The sequence below is a fragment of the Urocampus carinirostris genome, chromosome 15, assembly GCF_059441175.1.
Source record: "Urocampus carinirostris isolate Australia breed hairy pipefish chromosome 15, RoL_Ucar_1.0, whole genome shotgun sequence".
Taxonomy (NCBI): domain Eukaryota; kingdom Metazoa; phylum Chordata; class Actinopteri; order Syngnathiformes; family Syngnathidae; genus Urocampus; species Urocampus carinirostris.
The window spans coordinates 35,251,860-35,278,061 of record NC_142363.1 but is presented as its reverse complement, the minus strand read 5'-3'; the positions used below and the strand labels follow the sequence as shown (position 1 = coordinate 35,278,061).

Below are 26,202 nucleotides of genomic sequence, written 5' to 3'. Positions count from 1 at the left end.
TGCTTGCGTGGGTTTCCTCCGGGCACTCCGGTTTCCTCCTACATTCCAAAAACATGCATTTCAGGTGAATTGGCCGGTCCGAATTGTCCCTAGGTGTGAATGAGCGAGTGAGTTGTCTGTCCCCGTGTCCCCTGCGATTTGCTGGCAACCAGTTCAGGGTGCCCCCTGCCCACTGCCCGATGATTGCTGGGATGGGCTCCAGCACCCCCGCGACCCTACTGAGGATAAGCGGTGTAGCTAATGAGATGAGATGAGATAAATTACACGATATCGTAAAAATAGAAAAATCCCTTTTTAATTTCTAGAATAGAGATACAACTTTAGAAAAATAATAAAAATGAACTTAAGTGAGTAATTACAGTCCATGGAATGTGAAAATGAACTCCCTAAAAGAAAGAGGACTTCATGTTGATTTTAGCAGGGTCCATGTTCACGATCCTCTGGTTCCTCCTCTTGGTGCAGGTGAGCATCATACAGGTGAGCCCCCAACCCAGCAGGACGCCAACCAGGGCCAGAACCCCACCCATCCAGACCGGGAACCCCTCGGGGCAACAGGCGGGGGTGTCACCTGCTCCGCTGTTGACCCTGGTGAAGATGTAAGGGTGCTCCTGCGATGCACAACAAACCCAGAGAAACGGAAGGGGTGTGTAGACTTTTGCAACCCAGCATAAAACAGTGGAGTTTGTTTTTATACCTCGGTGGGACATTTGAGGCCGTCTCGTCCAGTTGTGAAAGTGTTGTATGTCTGCTTCTTTCCGACAGGCTCTAACTGAGGGAGAGAAAACAGTACTTGCGTTGACACGAATGTTTTGAATCGACACAAGAATTTGCTCAGCGTAAAGATAAATAAGACAAAACATTTGGAAAGGTTAGGAAAAAGTCTGTAACATTCTGAGGCCGAGACAAGATCAAGACAGAAATGCGACTAAGAACAAGAAAATACAAAAACAAGACAAGAAAAAACGGGGAATAATATAAAGAAAAACCAAAAAAACAAGGCAATACACACACAAAACTAAGATTAGACAGTTCTCAAACAAATTAAAAATACAACATGAGACCAATACAAAACCAAAACAAAGATGAGACCAAGGCGAAGTATGAAAAGACGAAAGCAAGACAAAAAAAACAAAAAAACGAAAAAAGACAAAGATGAAACTTTTTTTTTTTTCAAATCACAACAAAATCAATAGCAAAACAAAACAAGACCGGGAAAAAGAAAAGTCAAGACAAAAGCAGGACAAAGCAAAACCAAGTTCAGACAAAACAAGACAAACCGAACCAAGGCAAAACCAAGAACAACAAGACCAAACCAAAAAGTAATTTAAAAAAAAAGTGCAAAAAATAGCAAAACAAGACAAAATCAGGACAAGCGTAAACCACGACAAAAAGAAACGACAAGACGAAACTAAGGGGGGGAAAAAACTAAACAAAACTAAAATAAGAGAAAACTAAGACAATGTACAGACATTACAGAAACCAAGACACGACAAAAAGATAAAAACAAGACTAAGCCACAAAACTAAACAATGAAAAGACACAACAACAAAAAACAAGACAGTAACCGAAAAATACTATACTAAACCAAGACAGAAACCAAGACAAGACAAAAGAGCAAACCAAGAAGATGGCATTAAAATGACACAAATACAAAAAATCAAGAACAACACAAGTTAAAAACCCAGACAAGACAAAACCAAGACAATGTACAGACAAGACAAAAACAAGACAGAAAGCAAGGAACCACAAAAAGACAAAAACAAGACTAAGCCACAAAACAAGACAATAAAAAGACACAACAACAAAAAACACGACAGAAACCCAAAAATACTATATTAAACCAAGACAGAAATCAAGACAAGACAAAAGAACAAACCAAGAAGATGGCATTAAAATGACACAAATACAAAAAACAAAAACAATACAAGTTAAAAAGCGAGACAAGACAAAACCAAAACAAGACAAAACCAAGACAATGTACGGACAAGACAAAAACAAGACAGAAACCAAGACATGACAACAAGACAAAAACAAGACAAAGCCACAAAACAAGACAATGAAAAGACACAACACCAAAAAACAAAGACAGAAACCCAAAAATACTATATTAAACCAAGACAGAAACCAAGACAAAACAAAAGAGCAAACCAAGAAGATGGCATTAAAATGACACAAATCCCCCCAAAAATCAAGAACAACACAAGTTAAAAAACAAAACATGACAAAACCAAAACAAGACAAAACCAAGACAATCTACAGACAAGACAAAACCAAGACAATGTACAGACAAGACAAAAACAAGACAGAAACCCAGACATGACAAAAAGACAAAAACAAGACTAAGCCACAAAACAAGACAATGAAAAGACACAACAACAAAAAACAAGACAGAAACCCAGACATGACAAAAAGACAAAAACAAGACTAAGCCACAAAACAAGACAATGAAAAGACACAACAACAAAATAACAAGACAGAAACCCAAAAATTCTATATTAAACCAAGACAGAAATCAAGACAAAACAAAAGAACACACCAAGAAGATGGCAATAAAATGACACAAATACAAAAAAATCAAGAACAACACAAGTTAAAAACCCAGACAAGACAAAACCAAAACCAGACAAAACCAAGACAATCTACAGACAAGACAAAACCAAGACAATGTACAGACAAGACAAAACCAAGACAGAAACCAAGACATGACAACAAGACAAAAACAATACTAAGTTACAAAACAAGACAATGAAAAGACACAACAACAAAAAAACAAAGACAGAAACCCAAAAATAGTATATTAAACCAAGACTGAAATCAAGACAAAACAAAAGATCAAACCAAGAAGATGGCATTAAAATGACAAATACAAAAAATCAAGAACAACACAAGTTAAAAACCCAGACAAGACAAAACCAAAACCAGACAAAACCAAGACAATCTACAGACAAGACAAAACCAAGACAATGTACAGACAAGACAAAACCAAGACAGAAACCAAGACATGACAACAAGACAAAAACAATACTAAGTTACAAAACAAGACAATGAAAAGACACAACAACAAAAAAACAAAGACAGAAACCCAAAAATAGTATATTAAACCAAGACTGAAATCAAGACAAAACAAAAGATCAAACCAAGAAGATGGCATTAAAATGACAAATACAAAAAATCAAGAACAACACAAGTTAAAAACCCAGACAAGACAAAACCAAAACAAGACAAAACCAAGACAATCTACAGACAAGACAAAACCAAGACAATGTACAGACAAGACAAAACCAAGACAGAAACCAAAACATGACAAAAGACAAAAACAAGACTAAGCCACAAAACAAGACAAAGAAAAGCCACAACAACAAAAAACAAGACAGAAACCCAAAAATACTATATTAAACCAAGACAGAAATCAAGACAAGACAAAAGAACAAACCAAGAAGATGGCATTAAAATGACACAAATACAAAAAATCAAGAACAACACAAGTTAAAAACCCAGACAAGACAAAACCAAAACCCAGACAAAACCAACACAATCTACAGACAAGACCAAACCAAGACAATGTACAGATAAGACAAAACCAAGACAGAAACCCAGACATGACAAAAAGACAAAAACAAGACTAAGTTACAAAACAAGACAATGAAAAGACACAACAACAAAAAACAAAGACAGAAACCCAAAAATACTATATTAAACCAAGACTGAAATCAAGACAAAACAAAAGATCAAACCAAGAAGATGGCATTAAAATGACAAATACAAAAAATCAAGAACAACACAAGTTAAAAACCCAGACAAGACAAAACCAAAACAAGACAAAACCAAGACAATCTACAGACAAGACAAAACCAAGACAATGTACAGACAAGACAAAACCAAGACAGAAACCAAAACATGACAAAAGACAAAAACAAGACTAAGCCACAAAACAAGACAAAGAAAAGCCACAACAACAAAAAACAAGACAGAAACCCAAAAATACTATATTAAACCAAGACAGAAATCAAGACAAGACAAAAGAACAAACCAAGAAGATGGCATTAAAATGACACAAATACAAAACATCAAGAACAACACAAGTTAAAAACCCAGACAAGACAAAACCAAAACCCAGACAAAACCAACACAATCTACAGACAAGACCAAACCAAGACAATGTACAGATAAGACAAAACCAAGACAGAAACCCAGACATGACAAAAAGACAAAAACAAGACTAAGTTACAAAACAAGACAATGAAAAGACACAACAACAAAAAACAAAGACAGAAACCCAAAAATACTATATTAAACCAAGACTGAAATCAAGACAAAACAAAAGATCAAACCAAGAAGATGGCATTAAAATGACACAAATCCCCCCAAAAATCAAGAACACAAGTTAAAAAACAAAACATGACAAAACCAAGACAATGTAGAGACAAGACAAAACCAAGACAATGTACGGACAAGACAAAAACAAGACAGAAACCAAGACACGACAAAAAGATAAAAATAAGACTAAGCCACAAAACAAGACAATGAAAAGACACAACAACATATAACAAGACAGAAACCCCCAAAATACTCTATTAACCCAAGACAGATATCAAGATAAGACAAAAGAACAAACCAAGAAGATGGCATTAAAATGACACATATCCCCCCCAAAAATCAAGAACACAAGTTAAAAAACAAAACATGACAAAACCAAGACAATGTAGAGACAAGACAAAACCAAGACAATGTACAGACAAGACAAAAACAAGACAGAAACCAAGGCATAACAAAAAGACGAAAACAAGACTAAGCCACAAAACAAGACAATGAAAAGACACAACAACAAAAAAACAAAGATAGAAACCCCCAAAATATTATATTAAACCAAGACAAGACAAAACCAAGATCAAGACCATAGGAAAAAGGAAAAGGCATCCTCACCATATTATTCCACATGGCGGTGGCCATGTGTGCATGGCCTCGTTCGTTGAAGTGGAAACAGTCGTTAGCAAAGTAAGTGTCGTCCGGCCGCCCGTCCTGACGAGACGAAAGCAAACGAGACACACCCACCCAAATTTCAAACTTGCTGTCGAACGCTGTCTCGTTCATCACAAATAATGCTTACGGCGTTCAGAGGGATAATGGAGTTTCGGAAGAAAGGCTGCACCACCACGGCAAAGTCTTCCTTGTCGTCATAGCGACCACTGTACGCCACTTTCTCCGTCTCCATCTAGAGGACGAACGACACCGTCTCGCTTTGTGGTTTTTATTACCGTATTTCCCGGAATACAAGGCGCACCCGAAAATTCCTGATTGGCCGGAAATGTGAAAGTAGTATCTAGTTGTAGCCTTGTCGTATCTCTATAGTGTTCTTGTTGTATTTCTGTTGTACTTTTACTGTGGTATTTATGTAGTAGTAGATTTGTAGCATTTCCATAGTCGTATTTTTGTAGTATTTCCATAGTATGATTTGTAGTATTTGTTGTCATAGTTTTGTTTTCTTGTATTACTGCACTGCTATTTTTGTGGTAGTACTGCAGTGGTATTCTGGCAGTATTTCTGCAGTATTATCTTTATAGCATTTTTGTAGTATTTTGTAGTACTACTGTCGTAGTACTTTTGTATTATAGTATTAATGTAGTGGTATTTTGTGTTTTTTCCATCGTAATCATTTTGAAATATTATAATGGTAGTATTTTTTGTATTTGTTAAGTATTTTTTGAATCTCACTGTATGTCAGAGCCCGCAGAGACAGAGGACCCAGACGCGTAACGTTTTTACAAAAGCTTTGTTTTACGGGAATGGGGCAGTCATGCGCGTGAACACAAACACCAGGGATGTGATGATCGCTGGGCGGAAGATGTAAGACAGAGAAGTCAGAGGCGGACGAGATCGAGGCCGGACAGAACAGATGGGATCGATACAGGACACACGGGGAGATACCAGACGGGACAGACGGGATCGATACCGGATACTGGAGCAAGATACAGGACAAGACTGACGGGATTGCTACAGGATACTGGAGACTGGAGCAAGAAACTGGACAGAACGAGACAGGCGAGATCGATATCGGGTACTGGAGACTGGAGCAAAATACTGGGCAGGAGGACACAGACGAGATAGATATCGGATACTGGAGACTGGAGCAAGATACTGGACAGGAGGAGACAGACAGGATCAATACCGGATACTGGAGACAGGTGCAAGATACCAGACAGGAGGAGACAGATGGGATCGATACTGGATACTGGAGACAGGAGCAAGATACCGGACAGGACGAAACAGACTGGGTCGATACCGGACACTGGAGCAAGATACCGGACAGGACGAGACAGACGGGATCGATACCGGATACTGGAGACAGGAGCAAGATACCGGACAGGACGAAACAAAAGGGATCGATATCGGGTACTGGAGATGGGAGCAAGATACCGGCGAGGAGGAGACAGACGAGATCGATATCGGATACTGGAGCAAGATACCGGACAGGAGGAGACAGACGGGGTCAATACCGGATACTGGAGACGGGAGCAAGATACTGGACAGAACGAAACAGGTGGGATCGATATTGGGTACTTGAGACTGGAGCAAGATACCGGGCAGCAGGAGACAGACGAGATCGATATCGGATACTGGAGACTGGAGCAAGATACCGGACAGGACGAGACAGACAGGGTGGATTTAATTTCTTAAAGTATTTAACTAAGTGAATTCTATCGAATTAGCCGAATTAGCCGAATTAGTGTCGCCCGAGTCTCTGTCAAGCCTTCTAATCGATCTTCTGCTTCCTTCTTTCTCAACCCACGTCTCTCCGCAAGCTGGTGTGTCGGCTCCTCCCATGGGCGTGCCAGGAAAACCCCCACGTGGTTCCACCCCCTCGCCTTGATGTCTGGAGAAACTCAATGTCATCAGGGCCTTGTTCTCCAAACATCACCTGCCGTCCCCCCGTCAGAGTCCTGACATCAAAATTCCCCAGCCAAAACATTCCGCATTCGGATTAGCGTGGCCTGTCATTGAACTTCAGCCTACCCGGTGAAAATCTTCATTGCACTCGATAAATGTAACTTTTATTTAATCGTATAAAATCCTTTATAGTAAAATGTATCAAATACTTCAGTAGAAAAAAAGATGTGAGCAAAGACACATTTTTTTGTGGGTGCGCCTTGTAATCCTGTAAACCTTATAGAGCTACGAATACAGTATTATTTTTTGTGTGTGTTGACCTGGATTTCTCGATTGATCCTTTTGGCTTCGGCTAGCTCCAGAGAGTCGTCTCCCGGTAGTAAGAAACAAGGACACGATAACCTGAAGCGTCGAAACAAAACACTCAGCTAGCCGAAGGTAGCCGCTGCAAAAATGTAGCCGTTGTCACGGCAACCGTACGGTTGAAGGACGTTGCACCCGAGACTGTCTCTCTTGATCCGACGCAGGCCGTCCATTTGGAGGAGCTCCAAAATGTTGACGATGGTCCTGGGAAGCTTAAGCGTGGGTGTTGCAACTCTGGTTAGCTTAGCCGTGTTTTTAGCATTTAGCATGTTAGCGTACCTCGCGGTATAGCATGTCCAAGCTAGTGGTCAAGTGAAGGCTGAAGTTTTGAGGCGATAGCGAGGCCTGTGAACGGGACGGTTGTTTATTAAACGGTTTTAGGTGAAGCAGCATGTGGCTCAAGTTCTTGATATGTCCATATTTGTCCATATTTCAAAAAGAAAATCATTTTTTTTAAGCGACTAACCCGATCATTGCAGAATTCGCAGACGTCATTGCCGCCAATGAAGAGAGTCACAAGTTTCCAGTCGTTGGTAAAGTCCACTGTCTGTTTCCACGACAAAACATTTTTTTTTAAATCGAAAAAAATAAATCTTTTCAAAACGTGTTTCATTTAAGGAATAGAAAACTCACAGTGTCGCACAAGATCAAGAAAAATCGACGAATAACATAGAGTAAAGGACAAAAGATGATGAAACGAAAAGGAGAATACCAAGACAAGTCAAGGCAAAACCAAATCCATAGAAAAAAAGAAAACAAGACAACCACAGCACAAGACAAATAAAAATCTGACCAAATTATGTCAAGAAACAACCAAAAGATTTTTTTTAAAAAACAAGACAAACCCAACACAAGAGAAATCCAAGAATAATTATAAGACAAGACACGATAAGACAAGACAAACCCAAAACAAAGGGGGAAAAAGTCAAGACAAAGGCAAGACAGGACAAAAGCAAAAAAAAGGAAAATGAATAAGACAAAGTGCAAACCCAAGACAAGACAAATCAAAGAAAAATGTAAGACATGAGAAAGGCAAACAGAGACAAGACAACACCAAAACAATTTTTACATAGCAAGACAATTCCAACGGAACACAAACCCTAGAAAAATCCCATTACAAGATCAAAACCAAGACCAAACCACATTTTTTTTTAAAACAAGACCTAAACAAAAGTGAGACAAAGAAAAACCAATCCGAGACAAACCCAAGACAAGACAAGAGGCAAAGACTGAATAAAAACAACACGCGATTAAACCAAGATAAAATAAAGACACAAAAGAAATTGAAAAATTGAAAAGAAATAAACAAAAGCAAGACAAGACGAAATCAAGACATGGCAAAACCAAGCGAAGACAGAACACACCAAACCCAAGCCAAAACAAAATCAACAAAGAGCCAAAAGCTCAAACCACAAGACAAGACCAAATGAGACAAAGTGAACACTAAAAATACAAGATTCAGACACAACAAGACGAAATCAAGAAAAGACAAAAACAAAAAAAAGTAAGATACGACATAATAACTAAGACAATTAGAAACCAAAAGAAGATGAGATTTAACCAAGACACCAAAAGACAAAAAAAAAAAAAACACATTTCATTGAAGATATGAAAAACTCACAGAGTCATTTTTAATGGCTTCGATAAGGCGTCTTATCTGTCCCGGAATACCCCTGCAGTCGAGACATTTTTTGAGATTACCGTTTCGAAAACAAAAATGCCGGGCCACAAAGTGTAAAACTCACGCTACTTTGGCCCCCGATACTGCCATGTTGAAGCCGCTCATCCTCTTGCCTTGTCCTTTTGAGACACCTTTAAGGTCGGGATTGAACTTCTTGAGGATGTCTGGGGGACAAAAAGTCCTGGGTTCTCGTTCCGTGGACATTAATGCGACGTGAAGACGACTTACTTGCTAATGTCGTGACCGTCTCCAAGCTTTTATCCCCTCCGATGCTAAAAGAGTGAAAATATGAATTTAAACTTACTAGATCTTCGAGACAAAGACAAGACATCACCGAGACAAAACAAAGACACAACAAGACCAAACCAAAATGATACTAGAACAAAGGAAAATAACTCAGGACGAAAGCAAAACCGTAACAAGATAAAATAAAGAAAAAAACTAAACAAGCCAAAACAAGACTAAACCAAGACAAAACAAAAACAAAGCCAAGGTATAAGCAAGCCAAGGAAAAAGCAAAACGGGACCACGCTAAAAGCAAGACAAGACTTATAAAGATAAAACCATGACAGGACAACAATGAGACAAAAAACAAGACATGACAAGACCGAAGACAAAGCCTAAACAAATAACTAAAGGATGACAAGACAACAGAAAAACACGACAAAACAATGCTAAACCAACAAAAGACTAAATCAAACTAATAGAAAAACAAAACAAAAAAAATCAAACCAAGACATGGGCAAAGCAAAAGCAAGACAAGGCTAAATCAAAACAAAGTCAGAACCAAGGCAAGAACAAGACAGGAAAAAAAACGAAATAAAACCTAGACAAAATAGACAAGACAAAACCCAAGACATGATAAAAGACGAGAGCACAAAGCCAAGACAAGGGGAAAAAGCAGGACAAGACAAAAGCAAGACCAAGACAAGAAAAATCAAGTCCAATACTGGACCAATACCAAGGCAAGACAAAGGTTAGGCAAGTCTAATGATTCAGGCATCTTCTACCTTTTACCCCACTGTTTCCTTCTCTAGCCACTTGGCTGCAGGTTATGACTGGCTGCTAGCCACAATCGTTAGCTGCTCCGTGTAAATTAATTTTGCTTTTGAAATTAACAGGCCATTTTAGTTGCTTCTCTCATGGTTAAAAAATCATTCTCACAGGGGCTGGACTAGTAGATTAAATAGAGAGAAAGAGAGAGAAAAAAAGAGAGAGAGAAACAATGAGCGAGAGAAAAAGAGAAAGAGAGAATGATAAAGAGGAGAATGATAATGAGAGAGAGAATGAGTGAGATAGAGAGAAAGAGTTAACCTGAGAGAGAAAGACAGAGAAACAGAAAGAGAGACAGTGAAAGACAGAGAGAGACAAAGAGGTACAAAGAAAGAGACAAAAAAGAGAGAAAGGAAGAAAGGAAAGAAGAAAGAAAGAGACGCTTCAAGATAGAGACAAAAAGAAAGAAAAACGAGGGAGAGCTAGAGAGGGGGAGAGAAAAAGAGAGAGAATTAGACAGAGAAATAGACTAATAGAGACAAAAAAGAGAAAGAGAGAAATGGAGAGAGAGAAAGACAGTGACAATTAGAAAAAAAGAAAGAAAGAAGGAAAGAAAATAAGAGAGAGAGAGAGTGACAAATAGAAAGACTGAAAGAGAGAGGGAGAAAGGAAAGTAGAGAGAAAGAGAGACGCTTTGAGAAAGACAAAAAGAGAGAAAAACGAGGGAGAATGAGAGAGAGGGCGAGAGAAAGAGAGAATTACAGACAGAAACAGACTAATAGAGACAATAAAGAAAGAAAAAAGAGTGAAAGGGTGACAATTAGAAAAAAGAAGGAAAGAAAGAAGGAAAGAAGGAAAGAAAGAAATAAAAGGAGGAAAGGAAGAAAGAGAGAAGGAAAGAAAGAAAGAAAGAAAGAAAGAAAGAAAGAAAGAAAGAAAGAAAAGAAGAAAGAAAGAAAGAAAGAAAGAAAGACAGAGATAAAAAGAAAGAAAAAATAATAAGAGAGAGGGAGAGACAAAGAAAGGAAATGAGCAAGGAATAAAAGGAAAAAGAGAAAGAGAGAGGCACTTTGAGAAAGGGAACACATCAGAGAAACCAAGAAAGACAGAAAGAGAAAGAGAAAGAGAAAGAGAAAGAGAAAGAGAAAGAGAAAGAGAAAGAGGAAGAGAAAGAGAAAGAGAAAGAGAAAGAGAAAGAGAAATAGAGGAGGTAGAAATAGAAAGAAAGAGAGGTAAGAGAGAGAAAAATATAGTGGGTGAGAATAAGAGAGGGAGAAAAAGAAATACAGCTCCAGTTGCCCTGTGAGTGGCCCATCTTTTTCGCCACCAAGCAACAAGATTTCAAACCACAGCTCTTTTTTTTTCCCTCTTGTGCTTCTCCCAGCTTACACCAGCCCTGACCAACTCTAGCTATTGCCTCTTTTCAGCCGCTCTCAAAATCAGGAAGTAGACTTCGGATTTTTCCTACGTGGTTTTCCTATCGTGCTACTGTGGTGTGCCTTCTTCCAATGCACATGCTTCAGCTCCGGTTTAAGTTACAACAACGTCCAGTGAAGAATGATGACACACTGTCCCTTTAAGCTTTAAGGTTAATGAAATATGCCTCACCTCCATGACACTCCTCTATACTCCGTCCGGAGTTGAAGTAAATTCTTTGCCTTGGCACCAAAGCCGGTCTAAAACACACACACAGAACCTTTATCCATTTTTAATATTTTTTAAATGTTTTTGGGGTATTAAAGTTACCGTGATGGAGTCCCCCAAAGCGGCCACCATCCTGATGTCGGCCGGACGAACTCTGTGAGCTAAGGGAAAGAGCACAAGGTTTTTCAAAACAGGCCAAATTCAAGCACTTTCAAGCACTTTCAAGGCCTATTTTTCCTTTTTTTTCCAGTACCTTGAAATCAAGAAATGCAGTGCTGATAAAAATAACGTTTTTTTTATTGTTCTTGACTAAAATAGAGTCGCGATCTTGCTGCTAGCTCATACTTTGCGCTGTTTTGAGCTGTTCCTATCTATGTGTTAATGAAATGCTGTAAACTGATATGAATTCTGCCTTTCTGCTTCAACAATGCGAAGCTTGGCTACGTCACACTTGTTTAAAAACCCGGAAAACGCTCTATAGGTGTTGGGTAATAATGGAGTTCAATACGGAAGACCAAAAAAAGAGAGTACTGTATGTGTAAAAAGCAGAAAAATGAGCCAAATTTGGTTTCTCCGAAGCAGAGTGCATTCGATCTATCAATCTTAAAGACTGCGGATCTTTGTTTTTCACTTATTCAAATTCACATTTTTGTGTGTTTTTTGTGACTATCTGTGTCTTGAAGGATTTTATACATTTGACTATAAAGGATTTTATACGATTGAATACAAGTTACATTTATTGAGTTTAATGCAAGATATTCACTGACTGTTTTTCTTCAAGGTACATTTGAAGGTTAGGCTGTGTGGAATGCATCAGAGGTATTTCTGATAACAGAATTCCAGTGAGTGCTGACAGAGAAGGCCAGACGCACAAGGACAAACATCTGCAACGCCCTTCGGCGAGGAGGTGGTAAAGCTTGGGGGGGGGGGCTTCCCTGGCATGCCCATGGGAGGAGCCGGCACACCAGTAGTATTTGTAGTATTTCTGAAGTAGTATTTTTGTATTGTAGTATCACTGTAGTGGTATATTTGTAATGTTTCTGTTGAAATATTTCTGTAGTAGTATTTTTGTGTTATAGTGTTACTGTAGTGTTATTTGATTAGTATTTCTGAAGTATGTATTCAGAATAAAAGCAAAATAAGGTCCCAGATTTAAGTACTACATTTAATACTTTGTTTTGTAGTCATTTTGTAGTATTTTGTAGTATTAGTGCAGTAGTATTTTTCCTTTCTAGTATCACTGTAGTGGTATATTTGTAATGTTTCTGTTGAAATATTTCTGTAGTAGTATTTTTGTGTTATAGTGTTACTGTAGTGTTATTTGATTAGTATTTCTGAAGTATGTTTTCAGAATAAAAGCAAAATAAGGTCCCAGATTTAAGTACCACATTTAATATTTTGTTTTGTAGTCATTTTGTAGTATTTTGTAGTATTAGTGCAGCAGTATTTTTGTTGTAGACACATAGGGGGACAATGTACCCCACAAATTAGAAGTATTTTTTTTTTTTACCATTTTCTATATAATGTCATTACATTTAAAACATTTTCATTTGGCAGGCCGCATAAAAAGGCCCGATGGACCGGATGTGGCCTGCGGGCCGTAGTTTGCCCACCCTTGGATTAAAGTCAAGGAGACACAATTTTCAGTACCGGAAGTAGGCACCGGGTCAGATGCCCCCGTGTGAAGACAGGAAAAGTCGCTGCCCCAGTTCTAAATTTCAAAAAATAACAAGGTTTTTATTTTTAACTGCCAGGATATTCGTTATTTGTGTATATTCACATTGAGTTCAATTCTTATTTTGTTATTATTTTTTCCAACTTACGTTGACTGGCGCAGGAGTCGGCGGAGGTCCTGGAAATTGGTAGTTGCTGTTGGCAGCCGTTCGGAAGAAAGGTGCTGCCTGGAAAACAGGGAAAACAAATGTGTTGATGAGTTTTAGGCCCGCGATGTGATTTCTGCCCAGTGCTCTGAATGTCAAAGTGAAGAAATGTAATTAAATGCAAAACAAAATGTAGCATGAACATCCACAAAACAATAGATCAGGGATTTGCCAGAAAAACCCTTCCTGAAAGCGATGGTTTCTATGGTTACCCCGGTCGGACACTTGAGCTGAATCCCTCCGGCGAAGTCTTGCGTGAAGGTCTTGTTTCCCACCGGTTCCAGCTGTAGACCACAACGAGCGTTGGATACTAAATCAAACGCCGTCCGACTTGATCCGTCCTACCATGTTGTTCCAGAGCGCTCGGGCCATCAAGGTGTGCGCCTTCTGGCTCAGGTGGAAGCAGTCGGGAGAGAAAAAGGAACGGTCGGGACTTCCGTTCTGGAAAATGAAAAATGAGGACCGGAACAGGGTTCTTACACCTTGTTTCATGGTCAAATACAAGCACTTTTCAAGCACTTTCAAGGCCGATTTTTCCTTTTTTTTCTAGTACCTTCAAAGGAAGAAATCCACTGTTGATCAAAATAACGATTTTTTTGTTGTTTTTAACTTTGATGACTAAAATGAAGTTGCTACCTTGCTGCTAGCACATACATTCTGCTATTTTGAGATGTTCCCATCCAATGTTTCCCCCAGAGCTTTTCCGTGCACAAGAAAATGTCATGTCCTGCACGGTTGTCATAGCGCCCAGCTGGCCCCGCCCCTTGACACCGGTTGACCTGCATTTCCTGATTACTCCTATGGGTACTAAAATGCGCTTTTGGCGTCACTTTTAAGCACTATTTGTTTTTAATTGTCTTTATTTATTGTGTAATCCATAGAGTCAGACAGCCCAAAAACATGGCAATGGCAACGGTTTCAAGCATTTGCCTGACTGAAAACAGAACATTCAAATTCAAGCATTTTCAAGGATTTCAAGCACCCGTACGAACCCTTGAATAAGGACCAAGACATCAAGTTTTGGAGTCCTACCGGCAAAGTGGGAAGGAAAACTTCTCTAAAGAAGGGCTGCAGCACCACGCTGAAGTTGCCGTGCGTGTCGTAGCGCCCGGAGTCCACCAGCTGACGCATTGCATGCTGGGAAAACACAAAAAGCCCAGTTGGAAAATAAAAACATGGAAAAATAAAGTCTCGTTTTTTTCTCTATTTGCTTGTTTTAGGAATGAATTTTGAGAACAGACATTTTTTTTGCAGGGACATTCCAGGCCGCTTTTTTTCCGACTGACACAAAAATAAAAACAAAATAAAAATACAACGACAAAAATGAAAATCAAATGAGAGAAAAAAATAATCAAAAATAAATGATTAAATCAATAAAGAGAAAATATCAATACTTAAGGAGGAATTAGTAAGTGAATGAATAAAATAAATGGAAACAAAAAAAGTCAATAAATGAAAATAAATATACAAATAAATAAACATATAAAATAAGCAAATAACAGACGTATATAAATGAGTGAATGAAAAAAATAAGTAATGAATAAATCAAAATGATGCAGTAAATAAATTAATAAAACTCAAAACATACTAATAAATATTTAAAGGAAAGAAAAATAATTAGTACAAGAAAATAAATCTAAGAAAATGAATAATAAATTAGAAATATATAAAACAAACAAATACATGTACTGTAGATAGAGATACATAAATAAATAAAGCAAAAATAAAGAAATGTATTTAAAAATTAGTAGAAAAAAAAATTAAACAAAAAAAGAAAAATAAATATAACAATTATTTACATTTGATAAATAAAATGGATGAATAAATGAATAAAATAAATGGAAACAAAAAGGGTCAATAAATGTACCAATAAATAAACATATAAAACAAACAAATAACATACATTTATAAATGAGTAAATGAAAAAATAATGAATGAAACAAATCAATATGATGCAGTAAATAAATAAATAAAAAACATACTAATAAATATTTTAAGGAAAGAAAATGAATTAGTGCATGAAAATAAATATAAGAAAGTGAATGATAAATTAGAAATAAAAACAATCTAATAAATATACTGTATATATAAATACATAAATAAAAAATAATAATAAAAAGAAATTTATTTAAAAAAATAGTATAGCGTCTGTTCTCCAGTGTCTCCTTTCACAGACCTCTGAGCCATCACAGCACAGGTGCATTTAAACAGGACCTAATGACACAAAGGTGCAACCCTGTTGGTCATTGTTAGTCATTTCGGTCAACATTGGATCACCCAGAAGTCTTCAGGGAACTTGGCAAGAAGAACACCCTTTCTTAAGTCTTAAAAAACATTATAAAAGAAAAAAAGGAAAATACATATGAAAATAAATTAAATTTAATAAATAAATAAAATGGATGAATAAATGAACAAAATAAAACACACAAAAATAGATACAAATAAGACAAATACAAATAAATACATTTGAATTAAAATAGTATAAAATAACTTAAATAAAAGGGATAAAAAAGAATAAATAGAAACGTTTATAAATGATCAAAAAAATGACACATAAAACCTTCTACTACCTTCTAGACTAAAATTTTAAAAGACAAAGAGGATTACATCCTTCCATCCATCCATTATCTGCACCGCTTATCCTCAGTAGGGTCGCGGGCGTGCTAGAGCCCATCCCAGCCATTTTAGGGCAGTGGGCAGGGCACACCTCAACTGGTTGCCAGCCAATTACAGCGCACACAGAGACAGACAATTCACTCGCTCATTCAAGCTTAGGGTCAATTTGGACCGGCCAATCAACCTGACATGCATGTTTTTGGAATGTGGGAGGAAACCGGGGTTCCTGGAGGCACAGGGAGAACATGCAAACTCTACACAACAATTCCTGTAACTGGATTTGAAACCATGACCTCAGAACTGTGCTACGCACCACTGCGCTCTCGTGCCGCCCAAGAAAATTACAAATTAAATGAATACTTGTTACTCTACGATATTTGCGATGGAAGTCAGTCCTGTCGCAGCAGAGCGCTCGCCAAATCACCTATTTACAGCGGGTGGTCTCCCATCCCAGTACTAACCAGGCGTAGTATTTTCATTGTACTGTTTTTGTAGAATTACTGTAGTTGTATTTTTGTACTTTTTCTGTAGTACCGTAAATTCCGGACTATAAGCCGTAGCTTAACTTTCAACCCTGCGGCTTTTTCAGTGATGCGGCCAATTGATGTCATTTTTCTAACGACCGCCAGCGGCGCTCGAGTACAAAAGGTAAGATTTAAACTGCAACTTCTTAGCTTGTGCACAAATTAAATTAGCGTAGACATATCCCCATCATGCAAATTGCAAAAAGAAACGCACATGACGCAACATTCTAGCTAAACGCAGTCGAGCAGTCCGATATAGGGCTTGCTTGGCGAGCGTGATGCTAGCGTGTATTTAAATAAGGGAGCGTGGGACCACGTGTAGATGACAAAGTCTCTTTCCCACATCGAAGGAAAACGCCTTTGATGACGTCAGTTGTAAGGAGAAAGATGAAGACGGTTTGCGGTATGTTTTTTTTAACAGAGCTGTTTACTGTGTGCGAGCGTGTTTTTAGTAGCGTTTTGCTACCCTTCACAGGCACGGTTTGGGATGAAAGTTATAATATTATTATTAAAGCTTTGAAAACTCTCTCGGTGTACCGTCTTTCTTTGTAAATATGTGTAACCATGTATAATTTGTATTTGCAACTGTATATTTTTGTAATGTATTTATTTCAGAAACTTATTCTGATATGTTTTGTACGAGCAAATGAGAAAGAAGGGGCGGGGCAAACGCGGGCTGACGGGAAGTGGAGTAAAGGTGAGACGTGTTTGTGGACGCGGCCGACAATAGTGGATATATATTTTTCCCACCCTCACCTTTGGAAATATACACATTTTTCCTTGGATTACTTTCAACGGGCACCCGGACTCTGCAGGTCTGCATTAAATGTTAAGTACCAGTATCATTTTCGGTTCACTATGCCGGCTGTGTTTTTTAGACTGTATCGGGTAAGGGTTTATTTCGTGATTGTATTGCGTTTTTTCAATGTGGGCGCCTGCGGCTAATATACAGGTGCGGCTTGTGTACGTACTAAATCGGTTTTCCTCCCGAAATGTAGTGGGTGCGGCTTATAATCAGGTGCGCTCTATAGTCCGGAATTTACGGTAGTTTTTTTTGTAGTATTTCTGTCGTAATATTTCTGAAGTAGTATTTTTGTATTCTAGTATCACTAGTATCACTATAGTGGTATATTCGTAATGCCTCTGTTGTAATATTTCTGTAGTAGTATTTGTGTGTTATAGTGTTACTGTGGTGTTATTTGATTAGTATTTCTGAAGTATGTTTTCAGAAAAAAAGCAAAATAAGGTCCCAGATTGAACCACTACATTTACAATTTTTTTGTAGTATTTTGTAGTATTAGTGCAGTAGTAGCTGTTTAGTTTCCTGAAATCGGGCGTTTTGGGGGTGGTATGGATAAAATACACCAAGCTCCAGAAAAAAAATAAAAATAAAAGGACTGACCTGATAAGCTCTGTTAAATTCTTGCGTCTGGCGGAGTTCCCAGGAGCCATCTTTGGGCTTCAGGACGCACGGGCAAACCAATCTGAAAAAAAAAGCAAAATCCAAACCCGTGCGGAAAAGCCGAAGACATTTGACTCCGGATGTATGATAAAATGTACCTGACGAACCAGGTGGGGCATCCTAGCGATTTATCTTTATGCAGATCTCGCAGCGGGATAATGTTCAACAATTCCACCAGGTTGACGAGCGCACGAGGCACCTAAAGGCTCGTAAAAAAATTTAAAAACTCCCTTCAGATTGGCCAATACATTTCAAGTTAATTCAAATCATGTTGATTTGTTTGACTCTTAATCACAAAGAGTCTCAAAGGGCTGCACAGACCACTACAGACTACAGACTATTATTACACCATCCCCTGATCTAGAAACTACATGAGGGCAAGGGAAAACTCAAAAACCTCAAGTCATGTTTATTTGTTTGGCCCTTAATCACGAGGAGTCTCAAAGGGCTGCACAGACCTCAGGATATTGCGAACCACAGACTATTATGACACCATCCCCTGATCTAAAACCTACATGAGGGCAAGGAAAAACTCAAAAACCTCAAGTCAAGTCATGTTTATTTGTGACGCCCTTAATCACAAAAAGTCTCAAAGGGCTGCACAGACCACATATTATTGCAAACCACAGACTATTATGACACCATCCCCTGATCTAAAACCGACACGAGGGCAGGGAAAAACTCAAAAACCTCAACATGAGGAAAACAAAGAAACCTTGAGAAGGGACCACACATTAAGTCCTCCCCCTTCCAGGATGACCAGGCTGCAACTGATGTTGCAATAACAAATAATACACAATCATAATTGTGGGGACTAAAAGGCAGACCACTGACGTGTGGGAGAGCTATAAATTGGCTAATGTTAGAAAATACATCAGGCAAAAGACTTGTTAAGTTTTTTAACCAGCGGCAGCGGAAAAAGCAGCGAGAGGACAAGCAACTGGCTCGTCCACACTTACTCACTCTGGCTCGAACCCCCCCCCCCCCCCCCCTCATGCAATTAAGGGGGCAATATATTTGCAACACCTGCTGCTTATTTTTTTGTTCCGCTTGTGTTTGAAGCCTGAAATGTTATTGGAGGGCCAACACTTTTGCCTGGCACTGTATTTATGTATGTATGTATTCATATATATTCAATTTAAAAAATATAAGTCTTAAATTACTGCACAGACTATTATGACACCATCCCCTGATCTAAAACCTACATGAGGGCAAGGAAATATACAAAATCCTCAGCATAAGGCAGCAATGGATGTTGCAGGGGGATCAACTGACAAAGCACAGATGTCATCAACATGAAATATAGGCAATAACAAAATGTCGAGTGGACAACTTCCTGCCCAAATACTTGAACTATGCTGCAGGGTTTAGATCAGGGGTAGGGAACCTATGGCTCGGGAGCCATATATGGCTCTTTTCATGAGTACATATGGCTCCGAAATAAAATGTAACTATTGCACATCTCTCTGTGGTGTTCCAAAGTCAAGTGATTTCATCCCGATTTTGGTCCATAGAAAGCCGAAGCAACTTAATGCAGAAGTTGGATATGAAAACATTTAAACTGATGTATAAAAACACTGGCTTTGATTGGGTGAGCAGTTCAGATGGGCGGATCCTTGCACGCAGCGCAAGGCACTTCCTTCTCTCTGTTTCGCTCCGTGCAGTCTACACCGAAAGCCAATATGACGATATGCTTATCGTTTGCAGTCATTTGTGACATTTTTACAATAGAACTTTGCATGCACATTGTTTTGAAACCGTTATTAAGGACACATTTCATGGAAAAACATCCAGGCTCTTCCTTCTCCATCAAGAACAAAAAACTCGCGTGTTACGTAGCGCTACCTGGGCATGGAGGACGTCCAGGGCTCGGCGGATGCGTTCCGCCACGTTCCTGGCCGAGAAGTACACCTGAAAGTGGGAGGAGCTATTGATTTGGGGGCGGAGCCCGGAAAGGGCGGGGCACTCACGGTGTCCGAGCAAAAGTCGCAGATGTCGTTGCCGCCCACGAAAACGGTGATGACTTTCCAGTCGTTCTGGAAATCGATCCTCTGCGTTCATTGGTGCAGAACGGAGGAGGCGGGGCCAAAAAACAAAAGGCGGATTCTCCAATTGATTTGGTATCACGACAAAATATACCAAATATGAATAAATACATATTTTTAATGAAAAATTACAAATGAGGTAAAATAAAAAATATTATACAATGAAAAATACTAATACAAAAAAATTACAATTAAGAAAAAATGTGTATCTATCAAAAATCCAAAATAAAGAACAATAAAATGCAAGGACCTAAAAAAAGAATAAAATTTCAATAAATAGATACATTTTAAAATGGCATAGATAAATGAAATGAATCCAAAATAAAATAAAGAACTAAAAATACAAAGAACTACAAATTAGATAAAAATAAAATAAATTAATGTATCCTTTGAAAAAAATACAAAATTCAATTAAACAAAGGAAAAAAACAGAAATAAGAATATACCAAAATAAAAATGAAAACACGTGAAAATAAATAAATATATGTAGAAGTAAAATGAATAAAATTAAGTCAAACAAAAAAATATACTGAAATTAATTAAAAAAGATAATACAATTAGTCAATCAAAAATTAAGTTAAAGACATAAAATAAAGTCATGTATTTGGTAAAATAATGCAGTAAAAACTCAAAAACATAAAATTTACTAAAGTAAAAATCAAAATAAATAAAATATCAAAATTAAATAAAGAAGTGAAATAATTCAAAATAGATAACAATATACTGAAATAAAAAACAAAATAGATAATACAATAAGTAAATAATAAAAAAACTAAAAATATACAAAACAACCCAAGAATAAACACAAAGAAATTATAATAAACATATATTAAAAACAAAAACAAAATTAATAGTATGAAAAATACTAATTCAAACAATTAAATCAATAGTAAAATATTGAAAAAAATGAGAAAATTGAATAAGCATATAAAATCATTGTTATTAGAATAAAATAAAATAATTGAAAATTAAACTCAAGGATAGTAATATAATAAATACAATAATCAACTATGTACAAAATAAATAGAATAGAAAACAAAAAATAATATAAAATCTTAAAATAATCTTTAAGGGTCAAAACGATTACCGTGTCATTTTTCATCATGTCCACTAGGGCGCGCACTTGTTCAAGCAGGTCACTGAAAGCAACAAAAAACCCAGATTATTCCAACCATAAACATAAAGAAAAGGCGATAAAAATTTGGAGTAGATAGTTTAGGGACCCGCTCTTAGCTCCTGCCACGGCCTGGTTTAGGAAGGCATCAGGGGAGTCTTGTTTGCCCATTCCCTGGGAGAAGCCGGTCAGGAAGGGGTTGAATTCCCGCAGGATATCTAGAGCATTAAATAGTGAGAGAATTTGAAAAAGAATAGTCTTTTATGAATATATTATATATTATACATATATGTCTTACATACTCGGCAAAGTGGTGACCGTGGTAATGTTTTCATCACCTCCGATACTGAAAAATAAAAGAAGAATTCACACAATTATATCTGAGACGGATTTGAAAGACTGTCTAAGGCAGGGGCCTCCAATGTGGTTTAGGTGCCCGTGGACCTGTTCTGATAATAGCTCATCAGTGCTAGATCATTGTGATTTTATAGTTAAACTATTTTTTTTAGTAGTTGACTGAGTCTGTTCAGCCCTATTTCATGTAATGAACCTGGTAATAACATCGTAAAACCATAGTAACAACATAGGATAAACATGAGAAGTTATTTTCAGGTTCCTGCAAAAATTTTCAAGGCCAAATTCAAGCATTTTAAAAAAAACTTTCAAAGCTGATTTTCAAATTTCTCCAGGATCATAAAAAGGAGATATTCGTTTAGATAGAGAGAGAGAGAGAGATAGGGAGAGAGAGAGAGAGATATATAGAAAGATAGAGAGAGATAGAGAGATATAGAGATTGACAGACAGACAGACAGACAGACAGACAGACAGACAGACAGACAGACAGACAGACAGACAGATAGATAGATAGATAGATAGATAGATAGATAGATAGATAGATAGATAGATAGATAGATAGATAGATAGATAGATAGATAGATAGACAGAGACATATATATATATATATATATATATATATATATATAGAAAGAGAGAGAGAGAGATATAGAGATAGAGATAGAAAGAGAGAGAGAGAGAGATAGAGAGATATAGATATATAGACATAGACATACAGATAGATATGGAGAGATAGAGATAGAGATAAAGATAGAGATAGAGCGACAGACAGACAGACAGACAGACAGACAGACAGACAGAGACAGATAGATAGATAGATAGATAGATAGATAGATAGATAGATAGATAGATAGATAGATAGATAGATAGATAGATAGATAGATAGATAGATAGATAGATAGATAGATAGATAGATAGATAGATAGATAGATAGATAGATAGATAGATAGATAGATAGATAGATAGATAGATAGATAGATAGACAGAGAGACAGAGAGACATAGATAGATAATTAATTTACATCAAAGTGCAGAAGTGTGGAATTCACTCATGCCAAACTCATGTGTGAGACCGGCGTCAGCGTCATTTTTAAGCAGACTTGTTTTACTTTCCCTTATTTAATGCGTGGTTTATCGGGTCAGAATAGGGAGAAAGGTAGCAAAAATTTCCATTTTCAACAAGCACTTCACCCAAAATTCAGACACTCTTCAAACCTTGAAAACAACATTAAAATTCAAGCATTTTTAAGGATTTCAAGCACTGACACAGTTTTTAAGAAATACATAAGAAACATGTTTCCCTTTGCGGCTTGAAAAAGGTTGGAGATCCCTGATCTAAGGTTACCTCCAGGAAAGTCCTCTGTACTGGTTAATGACCAGAAGAAGATTGTCTGACTCTGCGCCCACTCCGTTGCCCGCCTACGCAAATGCAAAAATATACACGGATTATATATATGTACATATTTCGATTTTACACGTCATTGATTATGTATCTACCGTGAGAGAGTCGCCGACTGCAGCCACCACCTTGACGTCAGCCGGCCTTAGCTCGTGTACTGCACGGGACAGTCACATGATCACATGACCACTGCATGTTAATCGCGCAACGCGAATGTCGAATATGTCCATTACCCGACGTCGGTGTGCTGACGGAAGGGCGACGGTCTCCGCAGGGTAGTTCTGTGCCCAAAACCTGCAAAAAATATACGAGCTAATGTCATGATGTGACTCAGCTGTGCCCGCTCCTTTGGAAGTATTTGTTCCGAGTCCTGTCTGTCCCCTTTTGTCAGTCCGTCTGGGAACCTCAGTAAACACGAGGCTAGCCTCTTTCGACCCTGTCTCTCACCTGTCCCGTTTTTTGCTCCTGTCTGTCCCCGGCTTTGACCTATTTTTTTATTTTGACCACGTCTGCTCTCCCGTCCTGGCTTTTGACCTCTTTTTGTCCCCGACTAGGTCTTCTCTCCTATTCTGGCATACGACTCGCTTCTGACCCCGTTTCTGCTCTCCTGTCACGGCTACTGACCCGCTTTTTCCGTCCCTGACACCGCTATCGTTCGCCACAGAGGATCCACTTCCGCGTTCGGAGCACAATCCTAGTATCGGAGCAACTTGCATCCTGGCTCGTGGGAGCAGCCCTCTCCTTCTTCCAAATAAAACTTGTGAGAAACACAACACAAGTGGGTCCTGTCCCTGTTCTGGTCCTGACAACTAAATGACGGCAACCAGTAAAAATTTGACAGTTTCCTTGTATTATACTGGATGGGTTATTTGACCTGTTTACTGCCAGCCCTGTAGAAATGTATCGATGATGGCTACAAGTGTCGATGGCAGTGAAAGAGTTGATTTTTGCCAATGAATTCAGGCAGGAGAATGAAAAAGACAGAGAAACAGGCAGGTGAAATTAAAGACACAGACACACAAAGAGAAAAGTCACACAGACCTGGTCGGACAAATGTACAAGACGCAGAAAAGCCAACGACGGACAATGTACAGACAATACACACTCAGACAAGACCGTACAAGACAGGACGAGAAAAGACAGGATGGGACAGGACGAAGCCAAAAAAGACCACACAGGACAAGACAGGCAATAAAAACAAGACAACAAGACATCATCACATAAGACATGGTCAGATAAGACACATCTAGGAAGACAAGATACAGATAAGACCAAGACAAAACATAGACAAACAGACAAGACACAGACAAGACCCTGTTAGAAACAACACCTATGTACAGACAAGACATTGTTAGACAGATGAAACATGGTCAGACAGACATACACACAAGAAATGGTCAGACAGACAGACAGACAGACAGGCAAGACATGGTCAGACAGACAGAAAGAGACAGACAAGACATGGTCAGACAGGCAGACAAGACATGGTCAAACAGACAGACCGACAGACAAGACGTGGTCAGACAGACAGACAAGACATGGCCAGACAGACAGACAAGACATGGCCAGACAGACAGACAAGACATGGTCAGACCGACATGGTCAGACAGACAGACCGACAGACAAGACATGGTCAGACAGACAGACAAGACATTGTCAAACAGACAGACAAGACATGGCCAAACATACAGACAAGACATGGCCAAACAGACAGACAAGACATGGTCAGACCGACATGGTCAGACAGACAGACAGAGAGACAGACAGGCAAGACATGGTCAGACAAACAGAAAGAGACAGACAAGACATGGTCAGACAGGCAGACAAGACATGGTCAGACAGACAGACCGACAGACAAGACATGGTCAGACAGACAGACAAGACATGGCCAGACAGACAGACAAGACATGGCCAGACAGACAGACAAGACATGGTCAGACCGACATGGTCAGACAGACAGACAGAGAGACAGACAGACAGGGAAAACATGGTCAGACAGACAGAAAGAGACAGACAAGACATGGTCAGACAGGCAGACAAGACATGGTCAGACAGACAGACCGACAGACAAGACATGGTCAGACAGACAGACAAGACATGGTCAGACAGAGACAAGACAAAACATGGCCAGACAGACAGACAAGACATGGTCAGACCGACAGACAGACATGTTCAGACAGACAGACAGACAAGACATGGTCAGACAGACAGACAAGACATGGTCAGACAGACAGACAGACAGACAAGACATGGTCAGACGAACAGACAGACAAGACATGGTCAGACGGACAGACAGACAAGACATGGTTGGACGGACAGACAGACAAGGCATGGTCAGATGGACAGACAGACAAGGCATGGTCAGATGGACAGACAGACAAGACATGGTCAGCTGGACAGACAGACAGAGTCAGATAGAGATAGAGAGACAGAGAGACAACCTCTGCCCCACAAGCCAGCCAAGACTGCAGATCAGGAGGTAGAGCGGTCGTCCTGGGACGAAAGACGTCGTAAGTTTGATTCCCGGCTCCTCCAAAATAAATGTCGAAGTGTCCTTCAAATGAACACCTAATGCTCCTGATATTCAGGTAGTCGCCTTGCATGGCTGACTGTGAGTGTGTGTGTGAATGGGTAAAGTGTGAAGTGTATTGTAAAGGAGGTCCTCAGTGACTGGTAAAGCGCTCTAGAAATGCAGTTTTCAGATAAGACGTAGACAAACATTGAGACAGAAACTTACTCGGTGCATCTCAGTTGAGGGTTGAGGGTCTCCCACATCAACGGTATCTAAACGGTACAGGGAAACAAATGGCCGCAGGGATACAGTCCTTGAAACCTGTCCAGGTTTTTGTGAGTGTCTCACCTGCGGTTAGAAGAGCGAGGACAAAAATCAGCACGGCAAACAGGGACATGATAGCAGCTTTCCTTTTCCTGCGTTATTTCTTCTGGTGTCTCTCTCCCTCTTTTATAAGCTCGGACGCCCGCCTTGCCCTTCCACCAAACAAACACCAACACGTGAACGCTCCTTTATGGGTGCTTGTTATTTGTTGTGTCTCCTTTTTTTTCACCAGCTTTTTAGCAATTGCCGTATCGGGATACAGCAGGGGTGGGCGAGTATTTAGAGTCAGGGGCCACATCGGGTTCAAAAATGTGGCCGGGGGGCCAATCAAAAATTTACAATAATGAATAAATGGACATGCAGAGATCAACAACTTAGTTCTCTGAACGCGGAAGTGGTAATTCCGT

The 26,202-nt window shown here is 38.8% G+C and overlaps 1 protein-coding gene across 1 annotated transcript; it reads right to left on the bottom strand.

Moving 5' to 3' along the window:
• Positions 1–266: 266 nt before the first annotated feature.
• On the bottom strand, positions 267–25,868 carry plb1 (phospholipase B1). Its single transcript, XM_088354993.1, has 30 exons — positions 25,820–25,868; positions 25,697–25,743; positions 23,193–23,253; positions 23,058–23,116; positions 22,906–22,979; positions 21,510–21,553; positions 21,317–21,425; positions 21,181–21,232; positions 20,019–20,099; positions 19,894–19,959; positions 18,147–18,247; positions 17,989–18,070; positions 14,479–14,583; positions 13,792–13,887; positions 13,659–13,730; positions 13,390–13,467; positions 13,217–13,277; positions 11,669–11,727; positions 11,531–11,598; positions 9,158–9,201; positions 8,994–9,093; positions 8,870–8,921; positions 7,715–7,795; positions 7,528–7,593; positions 7,366–7,460; positions 7,206–7,287; positions 5,108–5,212; positions 4,924–5,019; positions 695–769; positions 267–608 (listed from the first exon to the last, which is right to left on the bottom strand). The coding sequence occupies exons 1-30, from the start codon at positions 25,866–25,868 to the stop codon at positions 387–389; spliced, it is 2,382 nt and encodes a 793-aa protein (XP_088211119.1). The 3' UTR covers positions 267–386.
• Positions 25,869–26,202: the final 334 nt, after the last annotated feature.